Raw genomic sequence first — 15,909 nt, forward strand, 5'->3', positions numbered from 1 at the left:
TTTTGGCGTTAAAGGCGACGTAATAAAAAATGTGGGTGCACCTAAATTTCGTGCTGGTGCACCTAAAAAAAAAAGGTTAAAAAAGTTAGTCTGGAGCCCTGGGTGGATATTTAAGCTATACATCATATGCTGAAGAACGGTATTTCTGAAGTGTTAAAGATTAAAAAGAAAAAATAACAACAAGAACCATACAGAACCGAAAACCGTGATCTTAAAACCGTGATACGAACTGAACCATGGGTTTTGTGAACGGTGCCACCCCTAGTATTTATACATCTGATGTATTTCAATGTCTAACTGTGTGAGAGGATTGATATTGCTATTTCATTTATTTTTTATTTTATTTATGTATGCCTTGCACCAGCTAATAGAGATCCTCATAAAATCATAAATTTAATGTTTTCAGTAAATATACCTTCTTTTTGGCAGACCCCAATAACTATTACCATAGACGAAATGAAATCCCAACAACAGACAGTTTGGACTTCAAACACCACAATTATAAAGAAATGAGACAGGTAAGTGTTTTTTTTTTTCTTTTTCAAAAGTAGCTTACATAACTCATGTAACCTCAGTCATATCAAGAGTATACTCAGGGGTTAGTTAAGTTATCAACCTACCAAATGTAACAAGTGATGTCATCACCTCTTTAAAGCGATGGTTCGGAGTAATTTCACCCTAGGGTCCTTTGCACCATGACCCCGAGCCAAACACCTTCCCAGAACCTTTTTTCCCTTGGTCGAACCCTGGTCGAGTAGCGCTGTCAGAAACGAATGACATTCTGCAGTCGTAATGGAACCAACTTTTATCTCGTAAATTACCCCACTAATAATGCCCTGAATGGTACGAAACTTCTACAGTAGTACAACTATGACCTTTAGTCCAATAACGAGGCATTAGAAAGTTTGTAAGTGCACCAGGAGTTTTAAGGAGTTTATTTAAATAACACTTGCCTCTGCATCTGCTACTATACTGCTGCGTCGACGTTTCTTCCGTGATTTGGGAAAAGCCTGTAAAAGTCTAAAATACTAATGATTTGTTTTTAAGTGCTAGTGTCATGAAAAAATGCTGCGCCTGATAGCTGCCCATTTCGCCCATGCCAAAAACCACTACTGACTGTATCAAAAGACCAGTGAATAATGTGGAAAGTTAAGGGTCTCTAGCACTAAATTCCTTGGACCCTGACACTGTCTCACACATCAACAGAAATGTGGAAATATGAAAACACACAGAAATTCCATTAACCTACCTAAAGACCAAATATTGTCAAGGCATATCAGTAGGTAAATCCAGAGAAACAAATTCACCCTGTTATGCTGTCACCTACCATTATCCATTCCTTTACAGGTCATGAAAGTAGTGAATGAATTATGCCCAAACATTACCAGAATATATAATATTGGCAAAAGTTATAATGGTCAGAAGCTGTACGCCATTGAAATATCGGACAACCCAGGGGAGCATGAATTGGGTGAGTATTTTTTTTTTACTTTGCCTATGGTGGAATCTCTATAAAACAATAATGTCAAATATGTTAATGATTTATCTGTGGTTTGTACCCCAAGGTGAACCAGAGTTTCGCTATACTGCAGGCTCCCACGGTAATGAGGTTTTGGGACGAGAGCTGTTACTGCTGCTTATGCAGTTCATGTGCCAGGAGTATCTTTCTGGTAATCAGCGGATACAGCACCTTGTGAATGAGACACGCATTCACCTACTGCCTTCAGTTAATCCTGATGGCTATGATAAAGCCTTTGAAGTGGTAGGTTTTCCTTCCTCAAGGACATTGACATGATTTTTCTAGTTTGGTGTCAGAAATATCCAAGATGTGTCCCTATTATCAGCATTTTGCTGTAAGATTTTTCAAAGAGATGTCTATAAGTCCTTGGTGTTGAATCTAGATTAAAGGTACACTATAAAGGATTTTTACATTAACCCTCTAGGCGCCACGGTCGACTTTAGTCGACAAGTTGCGGTACTGAATAAAACGGCCGATTTAGTCAAATAGGGTGTCATATTTCTTTCGACCTCCACTCCACTAGATGGCAGACATGTCATACGTCATCCCCGAGTCGAAAAAGGGGCATGCTTTAAACAAAACCTTCTAGCTACAGCGCATTGAATCAGTGCGTGAAATACCGGAGCTAGTGTGCGTGTGAGCCACTTTGTCAGAGCGATATTGTCAATGTCAGCGAGTATTTGCATTAGATTATCGTCTAATGGCATCAAAAAAAGTTTACCTGAAATGAAGTGTTGGGTCTTCTATTCACGGACCCTGATTCTGAAGGGGAATATCTGCCTTCAGAAAATGACGGTGATTCGTTTAGTGAGGCTTCAGATGCGTCCCTGCCTTGCAATGATGCAGCTGGACAAAGTGAGAGTTTACTCCATAGTTTAGCTTACACCAAGCACAAACGTTGAATCGTTTGCCCAATGTCACTGGTGGGAATAATGTTTCACGGGTTCGGAGTGTTCATCGGGAAGCTAGCAGGGTGTTAGTGGTGTGGCGAACGAGGCTGGAGGTAGCCTAATGTCCATGTAGCGCTAGCTTCTGTCTCCTCCTCTCCGCAATCGCGGCGACAGTAACGTGGTGGAGCCTTTGTCTAATGCCACTGGGTATGTTAGACGAGGTCGAAGTGCTCATAGGACAGTTAGGGGGGAACGTAGAGGCAGTGTGGGGAGTCGCAATGAGAATGACAGTAGGCCTAGTCCGAGCTGCGCAAATTCTCTCCACTCGACGCGAGCTCGAGGCAGATCTGGCCATGCTGCTCGCAACAGGAGCAGAGGTGGTGACACGGGGCAGGAGAGCCATTAGGCCATGCATAGTCTATCACAAGATGATGGGAATGCCGGCCCTGTATGAATAGGATATGGATAGTCATTATCTCTACAGCAAAAGGCCTGCTACATAAAAAAAAAAATTGTCAGCCATTTATTAGTAATGATTTACACTGTTGATTATCTATTTCCCTGACCATTTAGGACATATATGTGTTCTTTTTTGTGTGTTCATGTCCTTGTGATGTGTGTGTCTTTGTCAACTAAGAAAAAAACAACAACAAAAACATCAACAAAAACAACAAAAAGAAAACAAATACTAACATTGTCTCTTGTCTTGTCTCGTCATCTCACTCCTGATCTGTGCCTTGCCGTGGCAAGTGAGCTTTTGAACTAAACAGGTCTTGTCTACTTGTGTTTGTGTGTCATCTGAATAATATATGTGCCCCATACATGGAATCAGAGTGCCTACTGTATGTAGTAAATGGAAAGTCTCTACAGCAAAAGGCGCCTACCGCTACATGCATTTGGTTTGTTTCTGCCATTTATTAGTAATGATTTACATAGTTTGTTTACTACTTAGTATTTACCTGAGCATTCAGTATTGTACAATATAGCATACAGAAGGTGAGGGACATTTTGGGGGGAAAGAAGTGGTGCATTTTATCATTCAAACAAGCGACTTTTCATGAAAATTCTATAATCCAAGATGGCCACCACCATATGACGTCATAATATGCAAATTAGATATAAACATTTAATCCCTACATAAACTTTGGGTCATCCTTAATATTTCTCTAATTTACAGAAAGTCTCTATCTCTTATCACTTTAAGATATAGCCTTTTGAAATGAAGATGTCAAAATCGAACGTTTCGAAAAAAAAACTGGCGCCTAAAGGGTTAATAGCCTATAACCTCTACAAAGACAATTTGATGGTAAACAAATTTGTAATAGGGGAATCGGTCACCTAGCATAGCCATAGAGCATAACCATAGCGGGTCGCTACCGAGAGAGCCAGCAACGTAACTTCAAGAATTGCTGACCCGGATACATCTCGCGAGAATTGTGAAACATGATCTTGTCAGTAGATATAGCTCTTGTTAATCCTTGGCCTCCACAACAAAAGCATTTTCATTGTGTACAAACAAGCCACGAGAAGTGGGCTATTTACAGTATGGCAGAGTAAAATATAAATATAGCGCGACTCTAGGGGGAGCTCTGCAGTTGCCAAAAATACCTGAAACTGCATAGGGCCTTTAAAAAGCCTTATATGAATCCACACATTCTGAATAACCATAGACTGATACTCAACTTCCCTTTTATGTCAAAGTTACTTGAAAGGGCTGTTGCTGAGCAACTTCATATGTACATATCTCACAATAGTATTTTTGAGAAATTTGAATCTGGTTACCAGTCCTGTCACTCCACTGAAACTGTGTTGACCAGAGTTATCCATGATTTACTTCTTACAGTTAATTCTTTACTTAAAGAGGCCAGAGAAGACAAAACCTAGTTTACTTTGGCATAGTTAAAATAACGGCGGCTCGATGGGTAAAATGGACATACAGAGAAGAGATGTAAAGAACACCCTTTTCTCTCATTCAGATCAATTAAAAAGTGACAGGTGGGTGGGACTTCTGGTTGATGAGACGGGACTTCTGCTGTGTGCCACGAGCCTGATCAAGAGTAGGGGTGCACCGAATCCAAAGTTCAGTTTTGAGTTCGGCCGAATCTTCAGCTTTTTGATTCGGATTCTGCCGAACCTTGTTTTAAAACCAAACCGAATCGGTAATGCTTTAGAATAACATGTGCTTATTAGGTATTAACAGTGCATAATAAGCAGTTAACAATTCATTACTAACAATTAGTTAACTGTTGTTATCCTTTAATTTTATTCCATAAATATATTGTTTTTATAGACGTAAGTTGCACGCGCTACGAAGAGCTTCCATTTACTGCACCATGTAGGCTACTGTAGTGCGGTTTGTCTGTCAACATAAAAAAAACTCCGGGTACCTACAATTTTCGCACAACTTGGTGGAAAAGTGTAGCACAGGTTAAAGAAAACCTATTCATGTTTGGACTCAAAAGGAACTTCAAAGTATTTCCTATATAGTAGCCTTTTAGCTCACAACGACAGTGAAAGTGGAAGTCTCTCCACCAAGTGTTACATTAGATGCACAATCAATCGCGAGTCGATGCACGTAAAAAGTATCAACTGGTAGGTTAGTAACGAAGGTAGCCTAATTTTGCAAAATGTGATGACGGCACACAAACTTGGGCAAAAACGTTTAGTATACACTTGTGGTGATAGCCTACAGTTATTGTGAATCGCTGACTATAACCAATGTAGAAGATTTGCACCAAATAGGCCTAAAGGCTGTGGTTGTGTTTCTACAACATGTTGGCACAAATCGTAATTTCTGTCAACTATGACGATCTCCATGCATGTTCAGTAGCCTATATTTTTTATTTAGTCAAGCAGTGACATGTGGTTTAATCAGTGTTGGGCAAGTTACTTCAAAATCGTAATATATTATGTATTACTTATTACTGTCATTTCAAAGTAATTCATTACATTATAATATTACTGTCTCTGAATTGTAAGGCATTACACTACTATTGTATTACTTTTAAAGGAACACGCCACCCAAAATCAGTAGTAATATATGTTCTTACCTTAACTTTCACGAGTTGAGTCATACCTCTCCCGCGCCGGTAGGTGCACTCAAACGCTCTGTCGCGCGGCGCGAATGTGTTAGCATGTTGCTATGCTAGCGGGCTCTGCTTACTGCTTTGATTACTGCTATGTTCCTCTCTCTACGGCCACGGCAGAGCCCGCTAGCATAGCAACATGCTAACACATTCGCGCCGCGCGACAGAGCGTTTGAGTGCACCTACCGGCGCGGGAGAGGTATGACTCAACTCGTGAAAGTTAAGGTAAGAACATATATTACTACTGATTTTGGGTGGCGTGTTCCTTTAAGTTACTTTTACCAAAATATCTAGAAATATGGATTTGGAATTCTAAATGCAGTTTAGGGGGCGGGGGTCGTCGGTCCAGTAGTGGGCCGGTCCAGGAGAAAATTGCCAGGGCCGAATTTTGTTCCCAGTCCGACCCTGCTTACAAGCATATTTGTTAACAGTTAACAAGCAGCTTGTTAATGCTTGTTAATTGTATAAGATAAAGAGGTGGATAACGAATATGCTTATAAGACCTATCTTACTTATTTGTAGTAAATTCTGCAGCCCCCCAATCTAAAGCGAGGACCATGTAGCCTATAGCCCAACCTTCTATCTCTACATCTAGCTGTGAGAAATGCACCTTCAAAATTACTACAGCGAGCAGGTATTGAACCCCGGTCTCCTGTGTCATAGCGTGACCTGCTCCTTAGTGAGCTACATTCCTGTATGCATATAGTTGAAATCTTCACAGCTATGTGCTAACAAGTGACTAGCAGTTGAGGAAATTTGTTTAAACTTAATAATGTAACACCCCCAATTATCACCACTTTTGTTCGGAAATTCTAAAACAACAATGTTTTTTAACACTTCAAAATAACATTTGCTAAATGAACCTTACATTTTTTTCAGTAGCCATATTTGAACAAAATCTGGTTTGGTTCTTAATGAGAGCATTTCCTGCCTGAAATATCCGATTTTGTTTACCACGCTCGGAGTTATAGTGCTGGCCTGATGGGTCGCCTATTTACGCCGTTTCAACGGCACATGAACGGATAGACCAATAATTCTCGTCATGAAATTAAAATTCCACTGGAGCTCCAAGCGGATGTGTACACGCAGCCTTACAACACTGTTTACAGCTCTTCGAGTCACGGTAAAATTTTATCTTAGCTAGGCTAGCCGCCTAACTCGCTAGCAACCAGACAGTAACTGACAGCAGCAGGGTCTGATATAAAGTTATTTTGTTTACAAATCCAAACTCTAAAAAAATACACTATTAGGCTTGATATGATCGCAAACACTTACAGATTATGACAACATTTTCCAAAAAACCCTCAACAACAAAACAACAAAATCTCCATCCTTATAAAACCTGAGTAAGAAGTAGCCTATAACCTGTGTCTCTAGATAAATTCTAGGGTCAAACATCTTCGCACGTTAGCCAACTGTTCGAGACCTAGGCGTAGTCGCTCCTTATTTCATAAACATCTCAATAAATCCACCACGGAAGCCACAAATGGAGAAGAGATTACAATGAAAAATGGTAAATCCACAAAATAGGAAAATAGTAAATCCACTAATGGAAAAAAAGAGAATATAAGGAAAAAAGTAAGTCCTCAAAAAAGGGAAAAAGTCAGCTGATTGTCTTCTGCAGTCACTCTCTGTCGGAGTAGCAGGTCTGATATCTGCAACAGGTTCCACGGAGTTTCGGTCCGCGACTCAGCCTGGCACGACGTCCAACACTTTGCTTCTCAACGAATTTCGGAGGACGAATTCTAACAACCACACGCGACATCATAAAGCAAAAACCCAACGAGTTGAAGGAAGGAAAAAAAGAAGAAGCAGCCCCGATCATTTGGTTCGACCCCTATTTATACTAGGTAGACTTGACCTCCCCCACACATTCCTGAGACAAATCAATCCTATTTTCCCACGACAGTTTAGAACCTTCTAGAAGTTCCCACGATAGCTGGGAATATTCTCACGGTAGCTGGGAATATTCTCACGGTAGCTGGGAATATTCTCACGGTAGCTGGGAAAATTCTCACGATAGCTAATACATTCTAGAAGTCACTGATCTTAACCAACAATTTAAGATGACACGCATTAACATACTTCTCCGGGTTACATTTTGGAGATGATACATTACATTCATGTTTACAGAGGTTACACAATGGTTCCAGAGGTTCCAGAGGTTACACAAACAGTTTTCATTCAATGGCAATTATAACCATGTGACACATTACATTTAGCAACATACACTTACAGTCATCAAGAGAGATCGGTTACATTCTTACAGGTTACAAACACTTATGGCATTAACTCTTCACACAATGCAATCTGAATACATTCATTTAAACAGTTTAAGGCACTTTATCCATTTCACAGTTTTGAGACTTACAATTCCTTTACATACATAACTCCCTAGACTTTACAAAGTCAGGCTACTAAAATACTTGTAATGATACATTTCATTCATCGCAATTTATTATTTATTATGAGGTCATTGTTTGCAGTTATGGTTCATTTTCCATTCTTTTATTCACATTCAATAATCATCAAGTATTTCTGAGGTCAGGGTGATCTGGTTTAATAATCCTGCACATTGTTCTTTCAGGTGAACTTAATTCAAGAGTATGTTGCAAGGTCATTGGTTTAACATTACGATTAAATTCCTGGTCAGTTTCTTTCCTAATTTGTCTAATCATATTTTCTAGATCAGAGAGATTACCTTGATAGCTAGCGCTGAATCTAGCCTTTCTGCGTTTTCGCCTTGTAAGACGTATTGATTTTGTGCTACTGCTCTGTGGTCCATACGGTTGGTGTTCTGGCAACACGTCAGTTTACAGGCAACACTTCATATCTCCATTTCTAGAAAAAACAGCGATTTTGATGAAAACTAGCCACTGTTTAGCTTGGGATTTCTCATGAACAGAGGCGTGTAGAAATACACGGTTTGCACCCACTGAGAGCTTAAAGTGTCACCTTTTAAACGAGCCATTGTATGTGTTCAGAGCTATAACACAGAATATGCTGTGGCTGTACAAAAATCATCAACAATGGTCTAGATCAGTGTTTTTCAACCTTTTTTGTGCCACGGCACACTTTTGACACTTAAAATGTCCCACGGCACACTAACATCCTGTGTGAAGAAAAAATAAACATACCATAGCCAAAAATTTCAAATAATACACAGATGGCCTTATTATGGCTTCTATGCAAGACCTGCTCAATAAAACAAGCGCCCTCTGTCATTTGTAGGTGACTATATCTAATTTAATTGTTGTTTTGAACTGGATATGTGATGATTCTGTGAATTCTGGATATGGGGCCCCCGTTGTACAATGCCTGCATACCACAAATAGTGCAATCATACAATCAATGAGAGCATGTGGTTATAAATTCTTTGATGCAACAGTTGCTTTTCTGGACCAGTGAGTGCAAGGGCGTAGGTTTGGTCTGAGCTTTGGTGGGGACACTATCCACTAATTCCCCCGGAAAAAAAAAAGGAAAAGCCACTCAACTCTTTCACCAGCCACTATAGATATATAAAATGATTAAAATGTGCTACTGTCCAACTACCCCTGATTAAAATGTGCTACTGTCCAACTTGATCTATACTGTGTAGCACATAATCTGATTTTAATATGTATACATATGTAGGCAATATTTAACATTTATTTTCTATTTGGTCTGTTATGAAATCATGCATTGACCCATTTAAGCACAGCTCAGTTTTAAGAAACTTAAATACATGCATGCATTTTGTGAAAAGAATCATTAAGGCTACATTGACAACTCTTAACCATAAGCTGCCTGTATATTCTCTAATAGGCCTATTTACAGATATCTAGGCGATGTAAGAAAAGATCAGTTTTAAGAAATGCTTAAAGCCGAAAGACCATGTTGAATTTTTCTACAATTTATTTCAAAACCGGATTACTCTGGAACAGCTAACTATACACGGGAATGCTTTACACCTTTGTGTTCGGTAAGGTCTGCTGTTTATTCTGATATATGGGTTGTCATGTGTTGCGTGAAGAGTGTGTAGGCCTAAGATATTCCACCGAGACGAATGGATGTGGAGATGGGCACAGAGAATAATTATTAAATCTCTTGAAGTTAATTTTTCTCGCGAACTGTTTATCACAGCAAATAGTGGCTATAGCACCGTTTAAAAGCTGAGAAAAGGCTCTTTCATGTGACACATGTGTGATGAGTAGCCTACTCGAGGAGTTCAACAGAGAAGAATGGATGAATTTGGACGCACTTCATATGCCTTGTAGTGAAGTGAAGCTGAAGCGCAGCGTCTCCTGCGGCTCACTGGTAGTTATTATAGGTAACTTCAAATCAGCGCGATTTACCCTTATAGGCTACTGCACATTACACGATCTGTACGAGATGATCCGCAGCAAAGTGAGAAAGTATTTAACTCTTTGTAGCGCATGTGAGCGCTTTCCCCCCCACTTCAACCTGAATATTGGTGGGGACATTTCAGTCGTAATCTGACATTGGTGTGGACACGTCCTTCGGTCCCCACGCAAATCTACACCCCTGAGTGAGTGACATTTGGGTAATTTTCTGCGGCACACCTGATGATCTCTCACGGCACACTAGTGTGCCGCGGCACAGTGGTTGAAAAACACTGGTCTAGATTGCTGGCACTCTAGGACAAAGGTTCCGAAAACAGCTTGGCATTCAATGAGTTAACAGACATGAACCAAGACATATAGCCCAGCAGCAATATAGGGACTGTTCGTTATTTATTGAAGGGGCCACCGGAGGAATTTTGAGTGCTTCAGTCAAAAGTTGCATGACCCTCTCTTGCCTGCTAGAAATTGTTCAATGACCCTCCGACAGAATTGTTAAAAAAGACATGATCCTCCCCTGCCAATTGTCGCTGTCTTCCGCCCGCGCCACAGCCACACACTGTGATAACGTTCTTAAATCAATCTTTCCCGTGAGCTTGCATGCTACCAGTCCTTCCTTTTCAAATGTGTTGCGCCTTTTGCACGATTTCACAAATAATCATATGTGATTAATAATATGACAAATAATCCCTGTGCACGGGGACCGAAACAATGCATGCCAACTTTTTCCGTGTTTATCACGTATTTTAACTTTCCCCCGCTGTCTTGCCGTTTTAATGTTTTCCCATAGAATATCCCATACTCTCATAACAGCCCTGCCATCGGGCCTGTCTCTGTGTTGCCCTGTTGCTACCCCTTGCCCTTCCAACGAAACAGATGTCTTCAAATCATCGTTTTCCTTGCTTGAAGGCGAACTTAGAGTGATGTTAACCTATTTAAGTTTAACGGCGTAATTGTTGTGAGAGCACGATTCATTGGCGCTTGCATGTTCGGCCTTATGTCTACGTGCGCACCTGAGGCTACTCAGCTACAAGAGAAAGAATTTCCCCTGTTTGTATGTTCACTGCAAGTTTACCAACTCTGCACTGTAGAACTGGCTATTTATATTTTTCTGTGAAATAAGCAAATGTATTTGTTCAACTTTATGAAGCAGAATTACGCATAGGCTACTTGGAACATAATACATTTGACAAAGGACAGATGTATGTTGTTAGTGACAAAATATTAACTTTCAGTGTTTTACGATGTCTTTGTCATGGGGAAGTGTTTTTCCCCATGCATTTATTCTAGGTTACTGTCAGTGACTGCCGTGAGAGAAGCGGGTTCTGTGTTTCGTTCATGTCAGTGACTGACGCAAAGAAGCGGGGTCTGTGTTGTGTTGCGTTGCGTTAATTTATTTTCATTGGGCATACCGTGCCGTCCACAGCTCTTCAGTTCTGACAAAGCCAAAATTACTCCTTTTGAAACAATGAGTGCAGGAAGCGCGTTTGTATGGTTATATTCAGAGGCGGACAGAGTACACAGCTTCATTACTTGAGTAAAAGTACAGATACCCAGAGGCGGACAGAGTACACAGCTTCATTACTTGAGTAAAAGTACAGATACCCAGAGGCGGACAGAGTACACAGCTTCATTACTTGAGTAAAAGTACAGATACCTTTTGCTAAATTTTACTCAAGTACAAGTAAAAGTACAACAGTCAGATGTCTACTTAAGTAAGAGTACTGAAGTACTTGTTTTTAAAAGTACTTGAGTATCAAGAGTACAAGAGTAGCCTACATTTTCTAAATATTGCATTACTACTGCCACAGTTTACATTTACAGAAACGTCCTACATGGAGTTATGAAAAATGTTAATGTTAATACCTTGGAGAATGTAAAAGGAATTGAAAGTAAAATCAAGTCATTTTCATCTTTTTACCATGTTGCCAGGGATGGGCAGTATTTCTAATACATGTATTTAAAATACGTATTTCAAATACAAAATACTATTTTGTAATTGAAACACTTGAAGCGAAAACTATCATTAACAAAATTGAAATACAGTAGTCTGGCGAGGTATGGCCACAGGTTGGCACATTCCCGGGATGGACCTGCTGCGTTTTCATCCATTGTTTCGTCCATGGTTTCATCTCGTATCTAAATCTGACCATGGAGTTGACTTTGGCGGAAAGCTGAAAGGTGATTGCTGATAGGCTGTCCCAATCAGTGGCGCCTGCACAATCCAATCACGTTTGAGAGGAAAACAACAAATTGAGGGTTTCCAAGATTTTTCTTTTTCCCTTTTTTTTTAGACGAAGTAACGGGTACTCACGGTTATGGATAGAAATGTAGTGGAGTAAAGAGTACAATATTTGCCTCTCAAATGTACTTGAGTAAAGTCATGAGTACTCCCCAAAAATGATACTCGAGTAAAGTACAGATCCCTCAAAATTGTACTCAAGTACTGTACTCAAGTAAAATGTACTCCGTTACTGTCCGGCTCTGCAGATACCCTTTGCTAAATTTTACTCAAGTACAAGTAAAAGTACAACAGTCAGATGTCTACTTAAGTAAAAGTACTGAAGTACTTGTTTTTAAAAGTACTTGAGTATCAAGAGTACAAGAGTATATTTTCTAAATATTGCATTACTACTGCCACAGTGTTTACATTTATGTACAGAAACATCCTACATGGAGTTATAAAAATGTTAATGTTAATACCTTGGAGAAAGAAAATTGTACTCAAGTACTGTACTCAAGTAAATGTACTCCGTTACTGTCCGGCTCTGGTTATATTGCTTGACGGGGGGGATCCCAAGCAGCTTTCAGCCATAAGGCTACTTTGAGAACATTTCAATTCACCCGACACTAATATTCAAAATGTTGAAAACTATTTCGGCATAGCCTATAAAGCAGTTTAATTAAATGGAATGTTAGTTGTAAACAAACGAGCTACTTGGTGAGGCTTGGCCTCACAGATGCGCTCGTGCCTTAGATGGCAAGAAAAATCTTCACGATAGGCCTATTAACTAACCACCCGATTCACGTTGGCTGGGGGGAAGGGGGGCCATCAGACATTTGTGCCCAGTTAATCCGGCCCTGCCCCCAACAAATCACACCTTCCCACCTCTGACAGCTTAAAAGAAGTCAAGAGGACTCCTTACTCACAGACCTATTCACAAACCTGCAGCATATTGCCGTGTTTTGAAATCCTATGCAGCTACAGGAGCTTCCAATCGTGAGGAAGCAATTTTGCATTGTAGGCATAACTAACATGCAATAACGCCGCCAACAACAACCAAAACTAGGCTAATCATTGTCAACATGTAAATTAAATGTAACATTATTGTGAATCAAATTAAAATGTTCTCTGTTGCAAATGTAGGCATAGTAACAGAATAATTTAATAATGTTACAAAGATACTACATCAATCCGTATGTTTCATTAGGCTACTAGGCTATTTGTTTTGCCTTGATTCATTTAGGCTAGGCCTTTTTATTCAGGGGCCGTATTCACAAAGAATTTTAAGGCTAAAAGTAGCTCCTAACTGGCGAATTTAGGAGCAACTCCTAAAAATAATGGGCGTGTCACTCCTAACTTTAGGACTCCTAATTTTTTCACAAAAAGTAATTCACGAAGCATTTTAGACCTAAAAGTAGCACCTAAGTCTGGGACAGCTTAAGGCGAGAGGACTCCTAACTCACTAAGACCTATTCATAAACAGCTTTTTTGTGGCATTTTACGTTGCGATGTTTTGAAATGCGTAGCCTATGCGCAACAGGAGCTTCCAATCGAGAGGGAACAATTTTGCATTCATAAAGGGGATGCAATAACGCCACCAACAACAACCAAAACTACTCATTGTTAACATGTAAGTGAAATGTAACGTTTCATTGTGAATCAAATTAAAATGTTCTCCTCTTTGCAAACGTAGCCTAGGCATATGGTGACAGATTAATTTAATAATGTTGCAAAGGTAGGCTACTGCATCAATCCATAGGCCTATGTTTCATTAGGCTACTAGGCTATTTGTTTTGCCTTACTCTTTATTCATTTAGGCTGGGCCTTTTTATTCAGTTATAAATCATCTTCCGTCCTTCGCTCTACTTGTGTAGCGCACGCATTCTCCGACCTGTCACCTGTCACTCATCATCGGAAGAGAGGTGTTTGGAATTCCCGCGTTACAATCGTCAGCCAATCAAGGTGGTCACTTCAGTCAAGCTCGTGCATGAGTAATGACGTCATCCATAGCCACGAAGACTCACTCCTAGTTTAGGAGTTGTATGAAAGGCTTTATGAACTTTTAAAGGTAAACTATGCAGTATTGGCAATTTCCTTACTGTTTTTTTTCGGTTTTTGCTTATTTTTCGCTTGCTCTGTCATGACAAATGTCTGAGAAACTCCATCGCTACCTTTTTCAAGCCGGTGCCTGGCGTGTATGTGTATTTGAATGCAGTAAAGCAATTCGTTACACTCGTTATACTTCCTGACACTGAGGCCGTCGGCCCGCCGGCCCACAGTTGCAAGGGTGTTTTTTCCGCTCACAGACGGGAAGCGAGACGGCCACCATTCAACCCGAAAAAAGTCATATAACCATTCCAATGACTCTGAAGCTGGTAAATGAAGGTAGCCTACATTAAGCTAAAAAACTTGCATATTAAGCTAAAAAACCTGCATAGTGTGCCTTTAAGAGAAAACTCCAAGTTAAAATCGTTAAGTGCGATTTAGGAGTAGCCTACTCCTAGTAGTAAGATAAAAGCCTTTGTGAATAGCCTACGGCCCCAGTTATTCATCATCTTCCGTCCTTATGTAGCGCACGCATTCTGAGACCTGTCACCTGTCACTCATCATCTTAAGGGAGGTGTTTGGAATCATGCCCGCGTTACAATCATCAGCCAATCAAGGTGGTCACGCTTGCCCATTTACCCAAATTAATGGTCGAATATTACTGATGATCATTGTTATTTAAGAACATGCAGTGTGCGTAGGGTACCAAAAACATCTTGCTCGTAAAAAAGCATCATAACGCACATTCTGGCGGGTCTGTTATTTACTGTAGGCTGCGCAAACCACAGGCCTTTATTTTGGGCAAGCCTGCATTCATTCATTCAACCTTTATTTATTCTCGGAGGGTCATTGAGGGAAGCCTTCATTTTCAATGAAGCCGAGATTACAGAAGCGAAGCAAAGCGCTCCACAAACAAGACAACATTTGAGGCCTTCTGTTGAAGAATTTTATATAAAGCCTGCGCTAACAGTAATCCTCCTGCCCCTGATAGGCCTACCACAGCTGTGGATAGTGTGGAATGTTCAAGTAATAACACAATCCAATGTGTGTCTCAATTGTCCCCCGCTGACCACCTCACACATTTCTCTAGATTTTGCAACGAACTTACATGACACAATGCCATAAAATATGCCAGTTTTAGGACACAGAATAATCTTTGTAATGATACCAGGTAGGCCTACGTTTAACAGTAACAAGTGTAATGAGCTATATTCATTGTCGAAGGTGCATGGTGAAGTGAAATTCTTACTTTGGAAAACAAACATTTGCCGATATCATCGCCGATCATCAGAATATTGCAACAGATTCTGTGTTCTGGACTGCAGGGAACTTGTTAAGCCAGCGGTTCTCAAACTTTTATTTCATTCCCTACTTTGATCAAGGGGCATGACTGATGATAGTGGAGATAACGTGTTATCCCGAGGCTTTTGCAAGTCAGCATCTTCGACGGTAGTCTATTGAAAATATAAGTTTTCGATGTCCCAAACGGAGAGCCATACTTTATTGTTTTTAACGATCTCTATGCTAGGCTACTCACAAAAATGTAGGCATGGGGACATAATGAAGTAGGCTATCCAACTGTCGTGTGTTAAATTATTGTGATTACGAGCCAGTGGTTTTCAAACATTATGTGTGACTCGGACATCTAACTAAATGCAACAGGCTCATATCGCCCTCGCATTCGCAAAATGAGGACCAGTGTTTTGTCAAATTGCAAATAGCTATTCGTTTTAACGATTTTTTATGATGGTATGAAGTGCTTTTTGTATAGGCTACTATCTTAATCTTGGAATATGGGGAGGGA

At 40.1% G+C, this 15,909-nt stretch overlaps 1 protein-coding gene across 6 annotated transcripts in view; it reads left to right on the forward strand.

Annotated features, from left to right (window-relative positions):
• The window catches only part of LOC143099259 (inactive carboxypeptidase-like protein X2), a 386,609-nt gene that overhangs the window by 227,174 nt on the left and 143,526 nt on the right, over positions 1–15,909 (forward strand). For all 6 annotated transcript variants that reach the window (XM_076262346.1, XM_076262344.1, XM_076262343.1 and 3 more), the window contains 3 exons: positions 430–518; positions 1,348–1,471; positions 1,566–1,762. In XM_076262346.1, coding sequence (XP_076118461.1) covers positions 430–518; positions 1,348–1,471; positions 1,566–1,762 — 410 coding nt within the window. The remainder of the gene's footprint in view (positions 1–429; positions 519–1,347; positions 1,472–1,565; positions 1,763–15,909) is intronic.

This window comes from Alosa pseudoharengus, unplaced genomic scaffold, assembly GCF_046254945.1.
Source record: "Alosa pseudoharengus isolate Yale_2024_CS ecotype anadromous, Long Island Sound unplaced genomic scaffold, YU_APseudo_1.1 YU_APseudo_1.1_scf_26, whole genome shotgun sequence".
NCBI classification, from domain to species: domain Eukaryota; kingdom Metazoa; phylum Chordata; class Actinopteri; order Clupeiformes; family Clupeidae; genus Alosa; species Alosa pseudoharengus.